Source organism: Ostrinia furnacalis, unplaced genomic scaffold, assembly GCF_004193835.3.
Source record: "Ostrinia furnacalis isolate ACB-3 unplaced genomic scaffold, ASM419383v2 OfSCF2054, whole genome shotgun sequence".
NCBI classification, from domain to species: Eukaryota; Metazoa; Arthropoda; class Insecta; order Lepidoptera; family Crambidae; genus Ostrinia; species Ostrinia furnacalis.
In genome coordinates, this window is record NW_021132293.1 from 262430 (window position 1) to 287789 (window position 25360).

Below are 25360 nucleotides of genomic sequence, written 5' to 3' on the forward strand. Positions count from 1 at the left end.
AACGTTCTATTATTTACTAATACTAAACCAATTTCAGTTAATTAGTAAACATACATTTTCCTTTTGCATTTCCTTGCAATTTAGCTTTAAAACGATTCCAATTTCGGGGATACCCGTATATCACAATAGGATTAATGGATAAAGATTAGCCTCAAATTACGTTGATAAGAAAAAATAAAGATATAAGGGATTTTTTTTAAATCCCCGAATACTTTAGTGGTTCGAGGTTCACGTCTCCTTTCGTTAGAAGTAGAATCGTGCTTAAACTGAGGAAATATCGTAGTATGGTTTGGCAGATGATGTTACTTTATTATATTTTTGATTGTAAGTAGAAGGCCATAAAGGTCAAAATAGTACATAATTTTATTGAATGTTGAAATAAAAAAGTAAATAATTATGTTGTCTTCATCAATTAGAAAATAAAGCAAATGCCGCCATTTAATGCAAAAATCACGGTCAAGATAATCCCTGATTGAAGATTACTTGGTAATCAAACTGATACGGCAATGACGAAAGACTGATATGATAATTATTTTCAAGTAAAGTACTTGAAAGTAATAATGCATTATTATACAAAAGGACGTCTTGCCGATAGTACCTGAATAATTAATAGATAGTGGCTAAGTTCGCAATTTGATGGAACAGTGATTTATGTGGCTATGGTGATTTGTGCACAAATAAGGAACTCATATTCTAAGGTAAGCATTTATTTGGTTCCTAGGTGAAGTAAAAAAAAAGGTTTTATGCGAAGAAGTTAGCGCAAGGATCGATCAACAGGACTAAATAATGTAACAGTCGTTCTACAGTTAAAATCTATAAAGTCGCATTATAATACACCTTACTTACGTCTAATTTTTGGTATAGGTCGCGCAACGAAAGTTGAGGCAAGTATCGATCAACAGGACTAAATAATATTGTAACAGTCGTTCTACAGTTAAAATCTATAAAGTCGCATTATAATACACCTTACTTACGTCTAATTTTTGGCATAGGTCGCGCAACGAAAGTTGAGGCAAGGTCGATCAACAGGACTCTAAATAATGTAACAGTCGTTCTTTAGTTAAAATCTATAAAGTCGCATTATACACCTTACCTACGTCTAATTTTTGGTATAGGTCGCGCAACGAAAGTAGAGCAAGTACTTACATACACACTGATGTAATATTTGACTACAGAACCAGAACGTACAAATCAATTTGAATGCGCAAGACGTCAGCGTGACCAGCGTAATACTAATACAAATCTTTGCTTGTGTTGATCGCCTCAACTCTTGCTGCGCGACCTATACGTAATTTAAGATCCTGAACTATAGCTAGAGACTTCCTGCCGTAAATGTTAGTACATTCGAATTGGATGCCATAGAAAATGTTTAACAGTATTATTTGAAATATAAAATGATGGAAAAATTATATGCTTTAACATTTCAGACACGGAAAAGATGAGTTCTTCAGGGAAAAAGCTATCTCGTGACAGCGATGAATCCGATACTGAAATTACTCCATTGTACGACGATTTCGACGACCCCGAGTATGTTAAATGTTGTTTATTTACTTTTTTTTACCGGATTTAAGGCTTGGTATTTCTGCTAAAGTAGGTATTTAGCGCTGTCAAAATCTGCGCGCGCAATACTTCGCCGAAGACAGCGCGCCAAAGAGCTCTCGCGGCTACACAGTATAGAAATACGCAGTTTAGAAATACGCAGTTGGTTAGGTTAGGTTGACTTCATTCCGTTCAAGCGTCACACTCACAGCACTTTCTAATACAAATCATATCCAAGTGATACAAATTAAAACAACTTTCAAAATTTTTGGGAATATATTTTAGAATCGAATAAATATAGAATATAACTGCTGTGGTGTACTACTACACAAATAAAGTGTGTGCGCTATGGCAACACTGACTAGTACGGCGCGGCGGGGGCTCAATCGTAGTCGAGCCGCCACACGGGACGGACGTCAGTGCTTGCACTAGCTTACACAGTGAACATATACCAGTGTTTTATTTAAGATACCACAACTGCCAAAGTAAACACGGTTCAAAGAGGCGTGGCGTCACCCGACCATCCGGAAGTTCCGCTCCGGCTAAAAGAATTTCAAGATTACGTCACCCGACCTATCGGTAGATCCTCGGGAGCTTGAGCGATTGGAAAAACATTTTATGATCAGTTACTCGTAGTAGCGATTATTTAGAGCTTGGATAATAAATTATAGTTGTTGCAATTCACAAAGCTTTGCATGTGGTTAATTACATTAATCAGTACACGCATCAATTTTGTTCAGTCTTTTTGTTTATTAATAAATAAAAATATCATACTAAAATTGCATACCATATTTGTTTGTATTGGTCTGGGTGTTTTCTTTCCATAATTTATGTATAACGTATGTACGGGGCTCTGTATCGAAAATCACTATGAGCAATGAGCATCACACACTGTTACCTGGAGTGCATTACCGCAGCAAAATTTTTATAAATGTTATGCTTTAGAGAGTCGAGAGTATAGCAGATAATTAGTCCATCGTGAGCAGAAATTTGTCCACTAATAGCAAAATTCGTTCAAATTATAGTTTTAAAGTTATTGGCTAGAATATTCTTTTATCTTGCAGCTTAGACCTTTAGCTAAAGACCTTAGACAGTATTTTTGAAACATTCTTACGCATGGTGGAGGAAGGGACGCTCTAGAGCAGTGGTTCTTAACCGGTGGTCCGCGGACCACTGGTGGTCCCTGGAGGCATTCCAAGTGGTCCACGATGTGCACTTGCACACCTTGGTCAAAACCACTTTTAACTGATTTTTGCAGTCAAACTGGTTTTGACCGATTATGAGGTGGTCCCTGACAAGACAGAAATTTGGTAAAATGGTCCCTCATGACTTAAAGGTTAAGAACCACTGCTCTAGAGACTCAAAACTACAAGGATACACATGAACTCCAGTTTTAAATCCGTTGATATCTGCTGCATCTGCCATGTTTTTGGCTATAAGATTCTTCTATCTTACGGCTTAGACCTTTAGCTACAGACCTTAGACAGTATTTTTGTGAAAATTCTTACGCATGGTGGAGGAAGGGACGCTCTAGACACTCAAGTCTACAAGGAGTCACATCAACTCCAGTTTTAAATCCGTTGACATCTGCTGCATCTGCCATCTTTTTGGCTAGAAGATTCTTCTATCTTACAGCTTAGACCTTTAGCTACAGACCTTAGACAGTATTTTTTATTATTTACTAGCTGACCCGGCGAACTTTGTTCCGCCTTAATGGCAATAAATAAGCATACTTTTTTTTATTTCGAACGGGATAAAAAGTATCCTATGTCCTTCTCCTGGCTCTAAACTACCTCCCTGACAATTTTCAGCTAAATCGGTTCAGCCGTTCTTGAGTTATAAGCGAAGTAACTAACACGACTTTCTTTTATATATATAGATTTGTGTCAGTNCCTTAATTTACCGAATTAAGCTCTACTTGAGTAAGATAACGATTTCGAAAACGAATGCTTGTAGGTATAATAAGAAGTATTTATCTATCTACCTTCGTATATTATAAGAGATTATGTCTAGCGTAGTGGGCGCTTGTTTATGAATACTAAGCGCGGGGAGGGGAGCTCTAAAATACTCGCCATTGGATACCTACTTATACACAGAAAAAAGAATTATTTAAGTTGGGCGAAAAAAATACTTTGTAGGTACTTACTTGTTAAATAAATGTACGTTTTCAAACATTAAGGTATATTTTTGATTACAATCAACATACCGTTATAGATAACATGGATTTAACAATGAGTCATTAATATTATAGCATGGAAAGAAAGAATGCGGCCATTATAACTTGTGCAATAATGCAATTTGATTGAAATTTACTTCGTCACAAGATAGTTTTACAATAAAAAATAAGAACTGGGAAACATTGAGTAAAATATTTATTTTGATGTTTTATATGTTTTTGTTATCACCAGAGTCTATTAGTCTAGTTAGCACACATTGCATCCATAATGAATGCTTTGTGTTGTTAAGAGGGCACTTTACCTAGTGTAAACATGTAAAATAAATGACGTGTTTACCTACTTGAGTGCTATCTATTTTGTTATAATTAAGTACCCTTTGGTATACATAGGTGTGAAAAAAGTTAGGATAGAGGCTTAGAGGTACTTAAAGTTGTGATTATTTAAAATAAACCCCCCAACAACTTAAAACTTCATAAAAATTCTAACTAGAGATGAAACGGATAGTTGTTTGGCCGGATACCGGACACCGGTTATCCGGCCAGCTGCTAGGCCGGATAGCCGGATATCCGGCGGCCGGATAGTTAGCCCATTGTCTCTTTGCATGTCGTGACGAGTTTAGCGCCGCACCGGTGCTTCGTACGCGATCAGTGGGTCTATTAGTAAACTAGACTAGTCACACTTTTCGAAAATCGAATCAGTCCGATTAGAATGTCAGATTTTGCCACTTGTCTAGGGGGCAGATCAATTCGGGCGATTTCGGTTGCCATCGTGAGTGTGTGATTGAATAGCGAAAATTAAATTAGTCCATCAGACCATCAGTGAAAAAAAGATCGCCTATTTTATTTCGCAATATTTCAACTTAATAACAGATATTTACTATTTATGTATTCGTCATTAGAGTGAATAAGCCCAGAAAAAGAAATTAGTTTTTTTAAAGGTCTTAATATGACTTTTTGTAGCTTTTTGGACTTAAAATAAAAGCCGTCATTATTATAAGCCATTTTATTGACGTTTACCTTAAATATTAATGTATTTTATTTTATTAATAGGAAATTGTCGTAGTTTTTTAATATCCGGTATCCGGCCGGATAGTGAGTTACTATCCGGTATCCGGCCGGATAGTAAATTTAGGCCGGATATCCGGCCTACCGGATAGTTACCGGATATCCGTTTCATCTCTAGTTCTAACGCTTCTAATTAATTACAAAATGTTCTTACAGTCAGCGAACAGCCCAAGAAACGAAAGGATGGAATCTCTTCCGCGAGATCCCGGTCAAAAAGGAGAGCGGTTCCATGATATCAACAGAATGGGTCGACACTAGCGTGAAGATCTTAAAACTGTTGGCGTATATCGTGGTCTTCCTCGCAGTGCTCGGGTCTGCGGTCATTTGTAAAGGCACCCTGCTCTTCATCACGTCACAGCTCAAAAAGGGCAGAGAGATTATACATTGTAACAGAGCGATAGGTACGTTTAGCCTCTTAACACATTCGCTATCTACAAACGGAGGCCTTGGTCTATTTTGTTTGTAGTATATGGACTGTAAGACTGTTAAATTGCTAGTTATTAGATTCTATGGTTTACAGCTCATCATAATTTATATTTTTTACAGCATTAGATCAACAATTCATAACAGTTCACTCCTTGGAAGAACGCATCTCATGGCTATGGGCAGCTGTGATAGTATTTGGCATACCAGAAGTTGGGGTTTTCCTCCGATCAGCCAGGATATGTTTCTTTAAGACAACTGTGACGCCCACAATCATGCAATTTTTAGCGGTAAGGCCGTATTTTTAAGACACCATTTAATTTTATTTCTTTGTATCGCCCCTGGGCTACAGACATTGCGGTAACCCTAAGATTCGCGCTATTTCTATTTGTAGTCAAGTATTCGCGTATACTTCGGTGCTTCTTTGCAAAGTCGCAAGACTTCGCTCCACTGTCGCCCGGATTTTATCGCGATGTGTGTGGCCCAGTGGTCAAAGAGGCAGGTATAAATAGGTTCTCTTATTCTCTTTTGTTTACTTCCAGGCTTTCGTAGTTGAAACATGTCAAACCATTGGAATTGCCATGCTAATGCTCTTCATCCTACCCGAACTGGATGTGGTAAAGGGAGCCATGTTGATGAACGCTCTATGCTTCATCCCTGGTCTTCTAAATATCTTTATGAGAGATCGCACGCACCCTCGATTCTTCCTGTGGCTGTGTTTGGATATTCTGGCAATATCGGCGCAAGCTACGGCCTTTGTTGTTTGGCCATTGCTAGAGGACAACAAACCGATACTGTGGTGTATTCCTATTGCAAGCGTGCTTATATCTCTTGGCTTTTGGGAGAACTTTGTGGGACCGGTGGACAAACATTCTTCAGGTAGGTAATAAATTATATTGAATAATATGATATTTTTATGGTCGAAGTGTGATAGAATAGAATAAGTATACTTTATTTGAAAGAAAAAGATGTAAAGATCTGTCTGATGATAAACTGAAGTATGTACTTATATCTAATTGCAGGGATTATGGTTACATTGGTAGAACTAAGAGATGCGATGAAAAAAGCACGGTACTACACGTTAAGAATTTTATCTCTATGGAAAGTAGTGGTTTTCATGGCTTGCGTGCTGATTTCGTTGCACATACAGGATGACGATCCGTTCACTTTCTTCACATACGCTGGAGAAACGTTTGGCGAACGCAATTACACAGTTTACGAAGTAAGTTCGCTTTATTATTTTTTAAATATCGCACGTTCATAATCAAACCGTCACTATACGAAATTTGGAGAAATTGAGTTAACAACGCCATCTATCAGCGCTCCGCGAAAAGTGCATGCTGTAAAAATCCCACGCTTAAAGCTCAAATAGTTCGGCAGATATCACTAGTGTCGTTATGGAGTTTAATGGGAAAACCGGCATTTGTTGTGAGTAACACTGACACGTTTTTAGTAGTGACGGGATCTGGACGGGCACGCCGTGATAGTTATGTAAACTCTGTGTTGAAAAACGTCATTTTTAGCATAAAGACGCTTTTACTCCAAAACCATAAGATAAGTCACAATAAAGTAATACGAAAAACGCCTTAAAACAAAAAGTGACAATATTTCTCTTACATTTTTAAAAAGATTGTTCATCACTTCGTAGAATATTGTGTTTATCCAAATAGTGAAATATTAAAACAACAAGAAAGATTTTTAAATGATTAAGTAGTTATAATTTTATCTAACAAAAATGCCACCAGGCAATCTGTATTACTAGAATTTAAGTTTAATGTTTTGTTTTGTTTATTTAAAGCCTATTTTGTCATTTTAAAATTGATTATTTTGTTTTAAGATACTGGGCAATTACTGTGCTTTGATGTGGGCAATTAGTGTAAGTAATGGGCAATGACTGTACTTTTTGGAGGATTTTAAATTTATATCAATATTTTCTAAGTTACGTAAGTTTTAACTAAAAACTGTTAATATTCTGTTTAACAGTTTATTGAGTTATAAGAAAAAAGTCATAAATGGTCGATAATTAAAATACTTTCTTTAATTTTTCATCTCAATGTGTTTGAAATCTTTAAGTGGGCAATAGCTATACGGTTTACCCTACTTATATTTAATTGCAGGGATTATGGTTACATTGGTAGAACTAAGAGATGCGATGAAAAAAGCACGGTACTACACGTTAAGAATTTTATCTCTATGGAAAGTAGTAGTTTTCATGGCTTGCGTGCTGATTTCGTTGCACATACAGGATGACGATCCGTTCACTTTTTTCACATACGCTGGAGAAACGTTTGGCGAACGCAATTACACAGTTTACGAAGTAAGTTCGCTTTAGTATTTTTTAAATATGTATGTGTTACGGTCAAAGTGATAAATGTGAAAATTATGAATAATCGGCGGTTATTATGAATAATTACCGAATGATTTGGTAAATGTGATTAATATGAGGTCATTTATGTGTGTATAAAACTAAATAGGCGGCTTAGGGGTGGCCCAAGGGCCAACCCCGCCGCACCTTAACCAATTTTTCACTTTAAATCAAAACATTATGTTATAGGCATCATGGAAAAGTAATATTATGCAAGAAACATTCCAAACTCATTATGCCAAATTATATTAATATATGATATCAAAACGTTCAAAAGTTTGGCTGTACACGAGCACGTACACAAGATGTTGTTCTCTTTTATGAAATTTTTTAGTACTAAGGTTGAATTATTAAATAATTACTGTTAAATGTGATTAATTTATCACTTTTACCGCGACTGTCGGTAATTATTCATAATAACCGGTTATTATTAATAATTTTCAATTTATCACATTAACCGTAACATATGCAACAACTCAGGAACGCGAAACAAATGACGCACCTTATTATTCTGCGCTCTTGTGCTGCTGTCGCGTTTTATTAGTATGCATGCATGTTATTTTTTATTTATTTAACTACTTATAAGCAGATATTTGAACACAATCTTGACTGATTTTATTACTTCAATGCGTAGTCTAGTAAATACGTTTTCAGTCTTGAAATTTTGTCACTCATTAGCCATTATAACACAAACATTCTTTTCAGATTCAAGTTATCATAAACGACATATACAATGGTCTGTTTGACTATTCCATAATGGGTGACACCTACATCTTGCCTTCATTTTGGGCTACCTCTCTTTGGGTCGCATTAATACAAGTCGGCTCAGCCTATTTCTGTTTCGGCAGCGCAAAGCTGGCCTGCAAGATATTAATTCAGAATTTCAGCTTTACATTTGCCCTCAGTTTAGTTGGTCCATTGACAGTAAATCTTTTGATTGTATTCTGTGGGATGAGGAACGCAAATCCTTGTGAGTTCAGCAACACCATACCAGACTACCTGTTCTTCGAAATACCACCAGGTTTGTACCCCCTATTGTTTGTTCACAATGATACAACTCGATGAATCTGGCCCTAAACCTCGCTATAAAACTTGGGAAGTTAACTTCTCACCCCTATGTAAATCTTGCAGATGTTGGCTTGCCACAGCTATTTACACAGTGGTAAATAGCTCGCGGAAGTCAACTTCTGCAAGTTTTATTGCTAGTCTAAACCTCGCATTAGATTTTTTCCATAGTAAGACACACATGATATATGATACGCTATTTTTGGTATCTATTTTTTTTTAGATTATTAGCAATTTGTATTGCACAAATTACTAATAGTCCCGTTAGCCCCTCGTGTTAAGCTAAATAAGTTTGTGTTATTTATATCTACGCTACAAAAATTAACCTATTCTAACATCATATTTTCAGTGTATTTCCTAAAAGACTACGTGGGCCGCGAGATGGCCTGGGTATGGGTGCTATGGTTACTATCCCAGGCGTGGGTATGCGTACACGCATGGCAGCCGCGCTGCGAGCGTCTGGCCGCCACTGAAAAGCTGTTTTCGAAGCCCTGGTACTCCGGACCGCTTATTGACCAGTCGCTGCTGATGAACAGGACCAAGGATGATTACATGGATATGCAGCTAGAGGTAAAGTAGATCTGACAGATAAGTTCCTAATATCTGGGTTATTAGAGCTTTCATTAGTCAAATGGTGAAACGCGAAAGTTTGTGAGGATGGATAGATAAGAATAAGACACAAAGAAGTTGTGGAAATCCTTGGGGGAGGCCTTTGTCCAGCAGTGGACGTCTTTCGGCTGAAACGAACAAACGAACNGAACGAACGAATAAAAACTTAGGCTAGAGACATTTGGATTCAGTTCAATTAAGGTTAGTGTGCGAAGGTAAAATTTAAATACCTAAACTAAGCGAAATTGTTTGCCTGTGTCTTAGTTCTCCATATATATACGTATATCACATAGATTTATCAAATTGATTATTGCAATATAATGAAATACAAATTATCTGGATAAGTGGACTTATTTACGTATGATTAACCTTGTGAAAATGTTCTTGCATCTTATTACTGAATAGTTGCGTATCTTAACCCTACCGCTAACCTACGCATTAATATTGGTACTAATAAACAACTTGGGCATGGTTCCGTGATTTAAACTTATAGAAAGATAAATTAGATAAGATAAGCGAGTAATATTCATTGCTTCCGTTTTAAAATATTTTATATTCCATACAATAATAGAAATATAGAAATTCTGAGGAACTGTGTTTTATCTGATTTACTATGTTATCTTTTAAATACATTTGGTAGCTATATCTTTCAAAATATCGAAGTGATGTGCTGATGATTAACTTAAAATAACAACGTATAGTATTTTAACTCATTTTTCATGAAACTTATATTAACTATCATGAACATGCATAAATCTTATTTGTTTTTGGCTCATAAACATAAAAGGTATTAAGTATAGTATGAAATCAATTTTAATCCTAAATCATCTAATTAGAAGATACTTCTCTATCTAGATTTCTACGCAGTACACATTGACCATTCAACTTCTAATAAGTCAATGCACAGTAGGTACGTAGTATCCGTATCTATGTAAGGTGATTATTCGCGGGTATTTTATTTATAGATAAGACAAGTATGCTTATCAAAACCCTAACAATAATCATGCATGTTTACGACCCGTGATAATAAATGCATATTAAATATATTCACTCGTATCTTATTTTAATCACGTTTATAAATATGAATACGTAATACAGGGTAGCTGGAGAAATGACTTCCAAAGCTAAAACGATAAAGCTATCATATCTAGTAGTGCAGCTAGCAACAACTAAAGAATTTCAAGCTCATATCATCCGTTTTCCTATGTATTACCCACTAAACAATGTTTTTAATGACAGTAAAAATGTTTACAGGATAAATCTGAAGGGGACAATGTTTCATTAAATAGTATGGACCAGGTCAAGGACACAAAACCTTCTGATCACACAACAAGGTATATTGTTTTAAACTTTCATGGTCACTATCATAATTATTATAACTGACGGGATTGCTAACATAATATTATGTACCTTAATTTTGAGTAGTTTCCGATATTTCGGCACTGTTGCAAGAGCCATGGTCACGGAGTAACTGAAAATTAAGGTACATGGTAGCAATCCCGTCAGTAATAATAAACACAACAAGGTAACTTCAATAAGATAGGTACAGGATATCGACTTAAGAATAAATCTTGCTATACATGAAATGTTCCATGCCTAGTTACCACACATTATATGCATTTGCCTTGATTTTTAAGCTGTCTTTTAAACATCCTGTATTAATAGTTCGACTACTTCGTAGGATTTACATCTGCGCGACCATGTGGCACGAGACGAAGGATGAGATGATTGAGTTCTTGAAGTCTATCTTCCGACTGGACGAAGATCAAAGTGCGCGGCGCGTCGCCCAAAAGTACTGGGGCATCGTCGATCCTGATTATTATGAGTTGGAATGTAAGTTTTTTTATGAGGTTTCTCGTTCACCAGTTTGCCAACTGACTTTCAGGATAACCTGTCGATAAAGGTCTTGTCACTTGGCTATTGGCGCCAATAACGAGTAAAGACCTGTCACTTGACAGTGGCGCCATCTGGTAGCCCTCATAGTCCAGAACTGGATGTTACTTATCGATATAATTTTTTCGACAGTATTATACAATACAGTTTATACAGATAGATGAATTTGAAGAAACTAAAGTTTTGTATGAAACTACTTAAAAAAAAAATTCAAACAACAGCTTCATATGAAAATGCTGTTGACAGCACATCAGGCTACTTTTTTGTCGCAAAATCATCTCAAATGTAACAGCAGCTCAAGACCGAACGCGATGGAGGACTGTTGTGGACGCCCTTTGCCCCATCTAGGGGACATAGGACCATAAGTCAAGTCAAAACTGTCTAAAACGAAGTCACTGAGTTCAACACAGGCGTGGTCTGTAAATTCAAAACTTGACTATTGTTTTAGCTCACATATTCATGGACGACGCTTTCGAAGTGTCAGACCATAGCGCAGAAGACTCTCAAGTGAACCGGTTCGTCAAATGTTTAGTAGACACAATAGACGAGGCTGCGTCCGAGGTTCACCTTGCAAACGTCCGACTGAGGCCACCAAAGAAATACCCCACACCGTATGGTGGTAGGCTGGTGTGGACCTTACCAGGGAAGAATAAGTTGATCTGCCATTTGAAGGATAAATCCAAGATTAGACACCGAAAACGATGGTCTCAGGTATGCCCTTTTAACAGCTGTAAATCTGAATCTTCAAGTTGCTGAATCTATGAACAAAAGTTACAACATTTTATTCTGCTTTGTATTATATTAAAAATAGGACATTATCCGATTTCAATTCCAGTTTTAGATCCACTGTCATTTTTGGTTAAATTAATATTATAATATAATCACACATTAATCTTAGTCACCTATATTGATAATTTTCTAGGCCACAATAGTACTTCGTTAATCTTGACGCTTAAAGGCGGATAATCCCTAAATAAAGATAAATCGTATTTGTGATGTATAATTGGCACATGTTATGGTAACAAGAATTATTGTATTTTTTACTAAAATCACTATCTTCAATGAATTATTTCACATGTTGTAAATAAAAATATGTTTATTTGTTATCTTTCTAGTCGCCAATAGTTTACGATTACTTATGTGATTTAATTATAATTATTAATGGGTTGTTTTTGCCTAATTTGACAGATAATCTTTTAATCCACATTAGATTTGTTTTGATTCGGTTTTTTATTGATCATCACTTATCGGTCTATTCCACTTGGATCACCTGAATTTGATCACCCAGGTGATCAAAGTGGAGTCCAGGCGACACTGGTGTCCTTTGATCACACATGGATAAGATCACCTAGGTGATCAAAGGACACCAAGGTGTCTCTTAGAGTGCACTTTGATCACCTTGGTGATAGACCAGTCTCACCACCTTAGTTCAATATCGTCATAATAATTATTCAATTATCATTATTGATCATCTTGAGTCCACTGCAGGACGACCGTCTCTAATTACGAGAGCGAGGCAAATTGAGTATTTAGCTTACACTTATCACGCTGGCCGGGATGTTTGCATATTTGTCCCTTTGAGATATCCACCGTAAGGATAGGGATGTTGTAACGTATACAATCCACATAAACTTAACTTATTTATTATTTACATATACTACACAATTATTATAATGAATCTTAACCTACTATTATTAAATACAAATGCTTTATAAATAAAAACTTAAAACTATAAATAAAAATGAATAAAAACTTAACACTAACTAAATAAACAAACTGACAACGCTTATTCGTAACTAACGTTATTCTATTGTCCTGGAACTACACGGCATAGTCGATATCGTTTGGTTAATATTTGAAGTTTTTAAGGATTTCTTAATATTTTGTGCAGGTAATGTACATGTACTACTTCCTTGGTCACCGGCTCATGGACCTGCCTCTAAACGTAGACCGCAAAGAAGTGATCGCGGAGAACACTTACCTTCTTGCCCTCGACGGCGACATCGATTTCAAGCCTTCGGCCGTGACGCTGCTGATCGATCTGATGAAGAAGAACAAGAACTTAGGAGCTGCTTGTGGGCGTATTCACCCGGTGGGATCTGGTAAGTGTTAGCAGAGCCTAGCTGCGCTCTAATGAGGGCTGTAGCTTTTATAATTAACAGTTGGCACTACTGGCGAGTGACAGGACTCTACAGAGGCGCCATCATGGTGAGTGCAAATGCGATAGTCCTCTAGCCACTAGATAGCCACTAGAAAGGGAAAATACTGAAGTAACGTCAATAATTATTTTAGCGCACACTAGGTGCGCTTAAATGATAACCCTTATTGTAAGGCTCAATTCACACTGAAATAGCAGCGACGCGGTGAGCAAGTGGAGGCCGGCAGTGGTTTGCAGCGAGATTACACTCTTCGACTATTTGTATTTCTTGATATTGCACATAAAGTTTATAATTGAAACTACTCGTCGCATCGCTCACGTCGAGTCACTGCCAATTCAGTATGCAAGTCACTGGCTGAGTTGCATTACCTTAACTTTAACCGTAACTATAACTTTAACCGGTGTATTTGTATGGAGTTTGACAGACATTTGAAGTTTGTTATACTTAAAGTATGATATTCACTATCATACTTTAAGTAAGTTAAAGTATGATAGTAAGATAAATCTCACAAAATAATATCTGCTGCTCGAAACTAATGCTTTTAAACACTTCTAGGTTTCATGGCGTGGTACCAGATGTTTGAATACGCCATCGGTCATTGGCTGCAAAAGGCGACAGAACACATGATCGGCTGCGTACTGTGTAGCCCCGGCTGCTTCTCTCTATTTAGAGGCAAAGCGCTGATGGATGACAACGTCATGAAACGCTACACGCTGACGTCACACGAGGCGAGGCATTACGTGCAGTACGATCAAGGTGTGTATAAAAAGTAGTAAGCTAGTTTCTCTTGAAGTAAAATAAAATAATTCCGTTACAAAAACTTAGCTTACTTTAAAATTATCAAAAATTAACCAACAATCAGTAAACAAAAATAGTGCATGTTCACACTATCGTAAGCCGTAATCTAAATTAAAACATACGTTACTGAGTCGGTATGTATTTGACAACTGTTAGTGTTCTCAAAAAGAATTTGTTCTACAATATGTATATTTTCTTTCCGAAAAAATATAGGTAGGTAATCTGGTAAAACTAGGTGCAATTTTTCTACAAAAATAAAATGTAGTCATGTTCTGTCGATAGTACGTACGAGAGCACATCAAACTGTACATTTTTTTTCGAAAATAGCACTTATCACAACGAATTAGGATGCCTTAGCTTATCTTTTAATTCTATCATCAGGGGAAGACCGTTGGTTATGCACGCTGCTACTCCAAAGAGGGTACAGAGTAGAATACTCGGCCGCGTCGGACGCGTACACTCACTGTCCTGAAAGATTCGATGAGTTCTTCAACCAGCGCCGCCGATGGGTGCCGTCTACCATGGCCAACATCTTAGATCTGTTGGCCGACTCCAAACGAACCGTCAAAGTGAATGACAACATTTCCACGCTGTATATTATGTATCAGGTGAGATTCGATTTCTTGTCTTTGATTTTGATGTCTGTTGTTGTGACAGTAACACAAATATGGAGAAAATTAGTAGTGCATGTCTACAAAAAGATTAATTCGATATTAGGTCTTGGACTCCTATAATGTGCAATATGAGTATAGGCTCGAAAAATAGTATGAACAGTATAGTTCTCGCAACTCACGAAGGCGAGTGAGCTTTACTTGTGTGTGTACTACATGCACATAACGATAGTGTAATGTCTGTCAAAACTTTTCAAAAACGAACAGTAGCGAGCCACCACACATGTACAGCTTTCGCTTTCGTGAATTGCAATAACTATACGTGTGAGAAACCCGTCTCACGCATCCGCGCCACTCTGCGCTGATCTTACTATTACCAGGCCTGTTCATCTCCGCGAGTTTACATCGAAAACAAAACACGCACGATTGCCCCCTACAAGAGTACTATTCGACAAGGCCTCACATACGAGCGAACATTGACTCACGCACGCGTATTCTTGTGTATGATGGAAAAAAATAAAGAAAATGGTGTACTAAATACTGTGCAGTATTTAACTGCCTAAATAATAATAAAAACACAGAATGTACTTTTTTAAGTTGCCTGAAGACACTGAGAGGTAAATAAGTAGTTAATATTATTCATGATAATTCATGCTAAATCATGTATTTCCTCCGCCATTTTCTGCAGATTGGCACCTCACGTCACATCATTTTACCGAAGTCAGCCCTATAGCTTCGGCGCAGTACCGATCACTGACGTTTGTCAACAAAACTTCTGACAAACTTGCTTGACTCTTGAGACAAGCTAAATTACACCATATTGTTAATGACATTGAGCATACATTTATTTAAATACTTTCGCGAAGTAAAACTTCTGTACGTAGTACTTATTATTATTCTGTGCTATTACTTACAGACACCCCTGTGCACCCGCGCAAATTTTTGCGTCTAACCTAAAACGAATGTCATTGTTTTCATTCTATGTTGATGGATTGAGTAAAAAGATACGATCCAGCTACTAATAATTTGAAAGAAAAAAAGAAAGAAAAGTATTAATTCGATGCAATTTGAATTTGTTTCCAGTCTATGTTGATGATAGGAACAGTCCTCGGGCCGGGCACCATCTTCCTGATGATGGTGGGCGCCATCAACGCCATCACCGGGCTCAGTAACATCCACGCGCTGTTTCTTAACTTGGTGCCGATCGCCATTTTCATCATCGTCTGCATGACTTGCAAATCTGAGACTCAGGTAATTCTAATAATCATGATAATTAACGGTATTGTTTCATGATAAGGAAAAACATCGAGATATCTCCAACCTATGTCTTAATAATATTTCATTACTAGCTTTTGACTATGAAAAGTTTTGTAAAACGTTTGTATGGGAAAAAGAAAAGGACTGTTTTTAGGGTTTTCCCGGAAATTATTCGAATATTGCCGTAAAAACCATCCTTGGACTTCAACGAAAGTTTAAAAAAAATAGTAAAATTGGTCCAGGTGTTGTTGACTTATGCGCTTACCAACACATTTTGTATTCGGAGATTGAACTTACTTATGCCGCACTGACTTAATTTACATTATTCACCTTGTTAATGCCTGATCTTTAAACACCAATAAAATTTATTTTCTAATTTAAAGTAAACTTTTCATAGTCAAACTTATAGAAGAGATTTAAAATTATTTGAAATGAACACCATATAAACCACTCAACTTGGCCGACGAATTCAATGTACATTTTACTTTCCAGCTTTTCCTGGCTAACATCATAACGTGCGCATACGCCATGATAATGATGTTGGTGATAGTCGGCATCAGTCTCCAAATCATCGAGGACGGTTGGCTAGCGCCGTCTAGTGTCTTCACAGTGGTGACTTTCGGCTCGTTCTTCATAACAGCAGCGCTTCATCCCCAGGAGATTATATGCTTGCTGTACATAGCTGTGTACTACATAACCATTCCCAGCATGTACATGTTGTTGATCATTTATTCTCTGTGCAATCTGAACAACGTATCGTGGGGCACTCGGGAGGTGGCACAGAAAAAGACGGCTAAGGTTGGTTAACATTAGTAGTGGGCGATATAAATCGATACTAAAAAAATATCGATACATTACGCGATAATATCGCTTCCATCCGATATTATCGAAACGCCTAGTATCGAATTGAATATCGATATATTTCATCCGATATACCAAAAATCGAATTGCTTATTCCTTTAAATAAACTGGTTCAACGAATTGGAAAACAAATAATACCAATGAAAGTCTTTCAGATGAGTTATCGCTTTATTTGAGGACTCCAGTGAGTAGATTGACGAAAACCCATTAGAAGTGTGGGCAGACTATAAAATACAGTTCCCAACGTTATACAATGTGGCTTTTAAATATTTAACCATGGTGGCTAGCTCATTTCCATCTGAACGACTTTTCTCAAAAGCCGCACAGGTTCTTACACAGCAGAGAAGCAGATTGCAAGCCAAAAGGGTCAATAAAATTTTGTTTTTGCAAAGCTTAGAGAAGAAATACTGGGATTTATAAATCTTTCACTTTTGGGTCATATGGCCATTGATTTCATTTGCATGATATATAAATAAAGTTGATTTGTTCTAGATGTTGTGACTCATATTAATAATATCAACCTTCCCTATTTAATATTAGAAACTAGTTTAATATGAGTAAGTAGGAAATTACTTACGATATTTCAAAAATATCGATATATATGTTCGATATATCGCAAAGTATCGATAGAACATTACGATATATTAGATCGAAAATAATATCGATATTTTTTTAACATGAACATCACTAGTTAACATTTCATTTATAATAATTATTATTATCTATAACACAGTCAATTAACGCTAATCATTTGGGTAGTCGCACTACAATAAAATAAAAGAACTGGGAAAACCATGGCGATTATCTAATATAACTTGTATAGCAATAGCAACCATAGAAGTATGTTACTTCTTTTACTTATTTCGAGGCAACTAATAGCTTTATAACAGCATCCTATATACAGGTAAATTAACAACGTCAATATTTTTTAGGAAATGGCGATGGAAAAGAAGGCAGCAGAAGAAGCTAAAGAGAAAATGGACGCCCAAAGCGTCATGCGATTCTTCGGCAAAGGAGGCGAGGAGACCACTGGCTCTATGGAATTCAACGTCGCGGGCCTGTTCCGTTGTCTATGCTGCACCAACCCCAAGGACCATAAAGAAGATTTGCATATGCTACAGATCGCACATAGTATGGAGAAGATTGAGAAGAAGCTGGAAGCACTGTATGTTGTTTCTTTTGGTCGTTATTAGAGTTTAATTTACACGGTTGAACGTAGTTCTTATTAACATTTTGGTCTTTAGTATATCTTTAGGCAGAAGATATACCTACACTTTATCTTGAACCTAGTTTAATAGACATGTTGACACCACAGTCAATTGACGTACTTTTTAAAACTGTCAAAACGAAACTCTCCCATAGATTTTGTATGGCACTACAAGCAAGTGACGTCACTATTTTGTCAACTCAATTAAACTACTTTTTTCAAATACAATGCGACCAAAAATCGTAATTTACAGGTAATTTAAAATAAATTAAGTTTTTAAGACCAGAATGAAGGGTCTTTTTAAAACAGTTGTGGTTTCGAATTATTGGGGTTTGGTGTCAAACTGTCTATTGTGTCTCAGACAACAGTCTCCAGTTATTACAGTTATTTGATTTGATTATTTTATCGGAACATTATTCGCTGCTTTATTTTTAACGTAAGGGTAGACAACTTCTAGACAATTTAGGGGATCTTTATCATTTATTGTACCTGATTATTTTGATAAGAGCCTTCGCTAAATTGCTCGTATTTTTTATAAATGTACTATCCTTTTTTCATAGACATTGTCCTATTTTCAGTGGCGCGCCACCAGACGTGAATGAGTCTATGACCCGCCGCCGCTCCTCTATGGGTCTGCGCGGAGACACGCTCTCAGTGCTCCCTGACTATGACGAGGAGGAGAGTGAAATGTCTGCTGATATACCGAGGGTAGCCAAAAACATGTATTTTTTGTTAATGAGAGTTATCGTTATCACTATTAAAAATAATAATTGAGCTTTGACATATTTTCCAGAAACAAAAAACCTTTATAAAAATTGCAATATGCTTTATTTACGCTACTTACTATGCTTTATTTTCAGTAAATAATTACTTTCAACAACCTATTAAATAATGGGATATACATTACCACGTGACGTGCAATGCGTGACTTATACGTGTGCAGGCCTCTGCGAAGAACAATTTAAATTCTCACACGTTATTAGAAACGCTTATTTTTTGTCGTCCAGGAAGAGCGAGACGACCTCATCAATCCGTTCTGGATAGAGGACCCCAACCTTCAAAAGGGAGAAGTGGACTTCCTGACCACAGCTGAAACGGAGTTCTGGAAAGACTTGATTGACACCTACTTGAGGCCCATTGACGAGAACAAAGAGGAACTGGTAATTAGCTAAGCATTTTTGAGATGATGATGTGTATTTTATCGTATTTTTTGAGATAGTGTAAATGTGTTTTACCATTTAAATAGTACTTCCTAATTGAAATCAATCAAAGTGAAAATATGAACGCTCTGTGGTCGTTATCTTAATTTCTGGGAACGAGCGTGTTGATTCCACTTTCAGAGATAGTTTTGACAACTACCTAACTAATAGTAATTAAGCAAATCAAAACGTCAGTAAGACTTAAAACGGGATTATTCCCCCTTACTCACCGCTGCAACTCCTGTGTAACCAGGATCTACAGCTTGACCGCCAATAAAAAACCAACCAGTGAAGGTCAAGTTTGTCCCGGGGGAAACTTAGATTCGGTCAGTGAGACTTCAGATTTATATGCTCTGTTACGTCATAATAATCTATACTAATATTATAAATGCGAAAGTAACTCTGTCTGTCTCGCTTTCACGCCTAAACCACTGAACCGATTTTGATGAAAGGACATCATCCATTTTGGTCCAAAATCAAAAGTGCCGGCCAAAAAATAAAAGTGCTGTATTCTGATAGAATACGTCCGCCTTAGCATTTATTACTATGGCACCAAAGCTGTAGCACCACTGTGCATCGTAGTATTTGAGTTCTAAAAATATATGAAACGACTGACTTTGATCTCAAATACTACGACGCACAGTGGTGCTACAGCTTTGGTGTCATAGTAACAAATGCTAAGGCGGACGTATTCTGTCAGAATACAGCACTTTTTTTTGTTGGCCGGCACTTTTGATTTTGGACCAAAAATATATGAAACGTGGATGATGTCCTTTGACATGGAGATAATTTGAGTCCCGGGAAAGGACATAGGATAGTTTTTATCCCGGTTTTTGAAACAGGGACGCGCGTGATAAAGTTTTTCTGTGACAGACAAAATTCCACGCGGGCGAAGCCGCCGGCGGAAGGCTAGCTCGTAATATATGTCAAAATCACTCCTCCCGTGCCGCTCCCATACCTTGCCACTAACTGAGTTGAACCCTTGACCTATAACACCTATTTTTCCTCTCAGGCCCGCATCAAAACCGACCTAAAGAACCTGCGCGACATGATGGTGTTCGCGTTCGTGATGATCAACGCGCTGTTCGTGCTGGTCATCTTCCTGCTGCAGCTTAACCAGGACTTGCTGCACTTCAAGTGGCCCTTCGGACAGCAGGTGGTGATCAGTTACGACGAGGATGCGAATCTTGTGAGTATATGAGTACCTATTAGCGGCCGCCCGACTTCTTACGCGTGGATCCCGTTTAGGGGTTGAATTTAACAAAAAAGGAACTCGCATGCAAAATTTGAGACTCCAGCAGTAGTAGTTTCTGAGATTTCGTGATGAGTGAGTGAGCATTCAGTCAATCAGTCAGTGACCTTTCACTTTTATAGATATAAAAGATAGATTATGATCGTTTGGTGATCTTTAGTTGCTTTGATAGATCTCACCAGAACATCACACAGTTATAAGAAAAAGAAACATTTCAATTTGCAAAAGACTCCTATTTGCGCGAAAATCACTTGTTTCGGACAACCCGAGGAGGTTTTTTGTAATGTAAAGAGTAAAAGCGGTAAATAAATAGGATTGAAAAGAAAATGAAAATGATACCACATAAATTACCTACCCTCTTGAATTTATGATCTGTATTTTTTTTATTTATCTCTGTTCATCTGTACCAACGATTTTGCCATTACATTTTACTGTTACAAATGTTGACCGATTTCAATTTGACAATATGCTGATTACTGATTTCCACTTTACAAAGTGCTCAACCTATCGATTTCAATTTAACAAAGTGTCATTTGCCCATTTCAAGGTGACCCTGAACCGCGACTACCTAATGCTGGAGCCTATTGGGTCTCTGTTCTTAATCTTCTTCGGGTCGGTGATGCTGATTCAGTTTACCGCCATGTTGATGCACCGCCTTGGGACCCTCAAGCATTTGCTGTCCACTGTGCAACTCAACTGGTACTTCACTAAGAGGGTAAGTGGACAATGATTTTGCATGCTTTGTTGTTTCTAGTGACAGTAATAGCTACTATGGGTCAGTTATTGGAACGGTTCTTTAGGCCCTGACGCTGGAAATAGAAAACTTTAGTCAAGGCCTCGCCGAGTCAGACTGGAATCATTTCATGTCACAACTTTTTTGCAAACAGTTATTAAATTGAACCCTGAGAATGACCCTAATCAGATTTTTAGTAGTCCGTAATTGACTCAAAGAACAAATGTTTTCATAGGTATCTATCATGATATTAACAAATCTATGAGAGGATATCCGTTTTGATAGCTAATACATTGTAGGTATATTATCAATTTATTGCTCAAACAATTATATTATTTTTTATTTATCGTCAATTCTAACATTACTTTCACAGCCGGACGAGCTCACACAACACGCTCACATCGAGAAGAACGCCATAGAAATAGCCAAAGACCTGCAGAAGTTAAATATGGACGACTTGGACAAGGCGGGCGTGGACGAAAACCACGTGACCCGCCGCAAGACGCTACACAATTTAGAGCGCGCGCGAGAAACCAAGACTAACATCATGAATTTGGATACCAACTTCAAGCGGCGAATGATGAACCCCGAGCCAGGTAACATACTGTAACATGTTTTTCTTTTATAAGAACGTGTGGGCAACGTGACCTAGCAGTCATGGATATTCATGACATTACCTAGGAGAACATTCTGGAATCAGACGATAAACAAATGAGAATCGTGAAGACGTATGGATGCACCAAAAATTGACGAATCGAAAATTCATCTGTGAGACTGTGACGACGACGATGCCCAAATGTTCCTTTAACTACTGTCAACTATGAAAAACACTACGTTTGCCGTGACGTTGTCTGTACTTGGGAATCTGTTTACTAGTCATAGATTCTTGGACGAATATAGCTGGAATAGTGACAGGCTTACTATATTTTTGACCATGTTTGTTACTTTGAGGTCATGTCATGCCATGATCTCGTTCCAGTTTTTATAACAAAGACAACCTAATAAGCAGTCCATTTATTTTATTTTCAGAAATAATATCACGTCTATCTTCGCTGGGCGGTAACGCGAACACGCGGCGAGCGACGCTACGCGCGCTGCAGACGCGGCGCGAGTCAGTCATAGCTGAGCGACGCCGATCGCAGATGGAGAAGGCGAGGGAATCCACCTCGGCTTACCTTTATGATGCACCGAGTAACAACGTAAGGGTTTATTGCATTTACCCGCTTATTATTTTGTTTCCACAGAGTAACCACATCTTGTTGCTACGCCACTACTGGTCAAACGTTGCGTTCTGTGTGCTGAGTGTGAGTTTTAGTGAGCGCGTTTAAAAAAAATATGAAAATTTTAGTTTTTGAACCTTTCCCGCTAGGGGCGCTGTACAATCCGTCATACATTTAATGTCATTTTTTGACGCGCTCACTAGTGAGTGCGTTTGATGTAAACTCACACTAGGCCCTCTGGACAGCTTTTAGTATCTAAAAGTTTGCACCGACTCTGTGGTCTAGTAGTATGACCACCTGACTCAGACCCAGAGGTCTCGGGTTCGATTCTCAGTGGGGGCATAATTTTCTGATCGGTTTGGTTGGCGATAAGGCTTGGTTTAATTCTCCCTGGCTAGCGATAACGATCTTACCTGTCTGCCGCCATAACAACAATGTTAACAGTAGGTATTGTTGTGTTTCGGCAGTTGGAGGTCGGTTTCGGAAGATTCCGGACGAAGCCATGAATGCTAGGATATTTACAGGAGCCCTATTCCAGTTGTGATAGCCAATTATCACTACTAAGATCTGGAGTAGCCTAAGATGAATTATTAACAAACTTGGACATAGCTTTTTTTCTATCTACCTACCCTGCATCACGTTTGTTTCATTGTGAATGTTTTTAAATGGGTATTTATTATTATTGGTTTTTGGGCCTTTATTTGCGCCAACTCGACCAGGTTTGATCTATTGTGGCAGCCCTTGTCTTTAGAGTTCACTGCTTAGTCCCGTTGAGTCTATAAATTTCCAGATTCTTTGGAGCGTGATATCTGCTATCTCATCCGGGTGCATGATGTGTCGCCCGAGATGGATACTTCTTTTGCTCATAAGCGGGAAGCATGAGCAAAGAACATGCATGGCCGTTTCTTCTTCTGTATGGCAGAATCTGCACAGAGTTTCCTCGGTCATGTTCATGTTCGATTTATGTTTGTTTAGTTTGCAGTGGCCGGTCAGTATTCTAGTCACTGCACAGGCTTTGTATCTTTTGAACTTTAGCAGTTCCTTAGTTACTTTGTTGCTATATCCCTGAATGAGTGCTTTTGAGTGTTTTTGTCCCGATGTAGACTTCCACCACTCAATAGCCTCTTAATTGCAGAGGGCGGTTAGTAGCGTGGTGGTTTTAAATGGGTAAACAAAGATCTAAAAATTGAAACTTTATTTTCAGCTAAATGAGATGGGCGGGCGGCGGTCGACGCTGGGCTTCCTGAACAAGGGCTACGAGCCGGCGCTCGACAGCGACGAGGACGAGGGACCGCGCGCGCGGCCCAGCGTGCGGTTCAAGCAGGACTTGTGATCACATACTACTTATTATTCTTATGTTATTGTTGTAAATAAATCAAACCTATTTAATTTAAACTTTCTTTCATTTTTTTATATGTAGGTATTTATAATATCTAAAATGTAATAACTCAAACGTGAGTGATCTATCAACGCACAGCCCAAACCACTGGACGGATCGGGCTGAAATTTGGCATGCAGGTAGATGTTATGACGTAGGCATCCGCTAAGAAAGGATTTTAAGAAACTGGGTGGAGTTAGAGAAGAAAGAGAATATACAAATAAGCGAAGAAAAACAGCATAAGGTATTTTCGTGCTAAAAAGACGCCCGATCAGATGTATGTAGTCTTCGAGCATGCAAGTTGCACACTTACACTTATATTTTTGGTATAATTTGTTTATTTATGTAGATATGCGGTGAATCTAAATGAAATAAAGTAAGTATAAACAGATCTAAGTTATACCACGTTATACCAGTTATACGAAATACCTGTCACTACCGTGCTGTCACTAATCTTAGAGATAGTAACTAACTATGTAGGTAAAATATTTTTTTGTAATGAAATTAAGATAACAGTCTCAATTCGATAAAATTTTTGAAACTTATCTCTCGGTGATGGAGTATCTGATTGTTTTCCTCATCTTGCCTGTCCTTGCTGTCGTTAAAGGTATCCTAGCCCGATCTAACAGCTCGATCTGACAGCATTAAACATTAGGCTCTGCGTTATGTTTTCCAGTATTGATTGTATGATAAATCCATGTGTAATTTTGACTATCATGAAATAGGAAAGTGCCCATAGGTTTACGTCCCGGGACTTGATCGTAGGCTAAAATTTTAGGCCGAATTTTGTTTTCTACCTTTTTAAACATGCATGAATGTTTGTTTAACAATGACACTTTTTATAGTTCACGTAATGTAATCAAAACTTTTTTGTTGGTGAGATATGAGACTGGTCTAATCACCAACTGATAAAATCACCTGCGAACGGCTACCTATTAATTATTACGTGTCGTGTAGATAATAATCACTGATATACAAATATTTGTGCATATCAATAGGAAACAACAAGTGAATTGGTTGCGTTAACCCTTATTCAAATAAAGGTAGATATATTACCACTTTGTTTACTTTTAAAAAAGGATCCTAATTTTCGAAATGGTAATAATTAAAGATATCTTGGTCACTTATTTATATTTTTAAATATATTTTTTTACTTATCTATGCCATTTTACAACTTTTCAACGTCATTTGTCACTGTCAGGTAATGTCAAAGTCAACCAAACGGTTTTGGTGTGAAAAATTTCAAGTTTTTAGCGCGCGTTTTTGGTATTTTTGAAACTTTGTTCAATGAAAATTCTGATAAGTGTTTTTTCGATTCAAATTCCTAAACTATAACATTTATTGTATAATCTCACTTATAGGCAACGTCTGCAATTGATTTATTCATATAATTTAGACATTTTAAAGAAGTGGTAAATAGTTTACCATTGTCCGACCCCGTCTTGACAAAAGTTTGATGATATATAAAAAAACTGTTGTATTTTGTATGTGCACAAATAAAACTAAATAAATATTTGGATAAATTTTAAGTTATTTTGATAACTATTTAC

General features: G+C 37.4%; 1 protein-coding gene across 2 annotated transcripts; it reads left to right on the forward strand.

The window, feature by feature from the left end:
* Nucleotides 1-560: 560 nt before the first annotated feature.
* On the forward strand, nt 561-23827 carry LOC114354562 (chitin synthase chs-2). Of its 2 annotated transcripts, XM_028306990.1 has the most exons (24): nt 561-698; nt 1428-1527; nt 4937-5181; nt 5327-5493; nt 5746-6082; nt 6226-6425; nt 8274-8589; nt 8983-9203; nt 10497-10576; nt 10924-11075; nt 11584-11846; nt 13027-13237; nt 13850-14050; nt 14474-14700; nt 15787-15954; nt 16453-16758; nt 17754-17986; nt 18607-18736; nt 19036-19188; nt 20240-20416; nt 21027-21194; nt 21586-21808; nt 22242-22411; nt 23637-23827. In XM_028306990.1, exons 2-24 carry the CDS (start codon nt 1439-1441, stop codon nt 23763-23765), a joined length of 4566 nt encoding a protein of 1521 aa, XP_028162791.1. In that variant the 5' UTR covers nt 561-698; nt 1428-1438; the 3' UTR covers nt 23766-23827. The 2 variants fall into 2 exon arrangements, with proteins under 2 accessions (XP_028162791.1, XP_028162792.1); XM_028306991.1 differs by lacking the exons at nt 561-698; nt 1428-1527; nt 4937-5181; ... (1 more) ...; nt 5746-6082; nt 6226-6425 and adding an exon at nt 7288-7520.
* Nucleotides 23828-25360: the final 1533 nt, after the last annotated feature.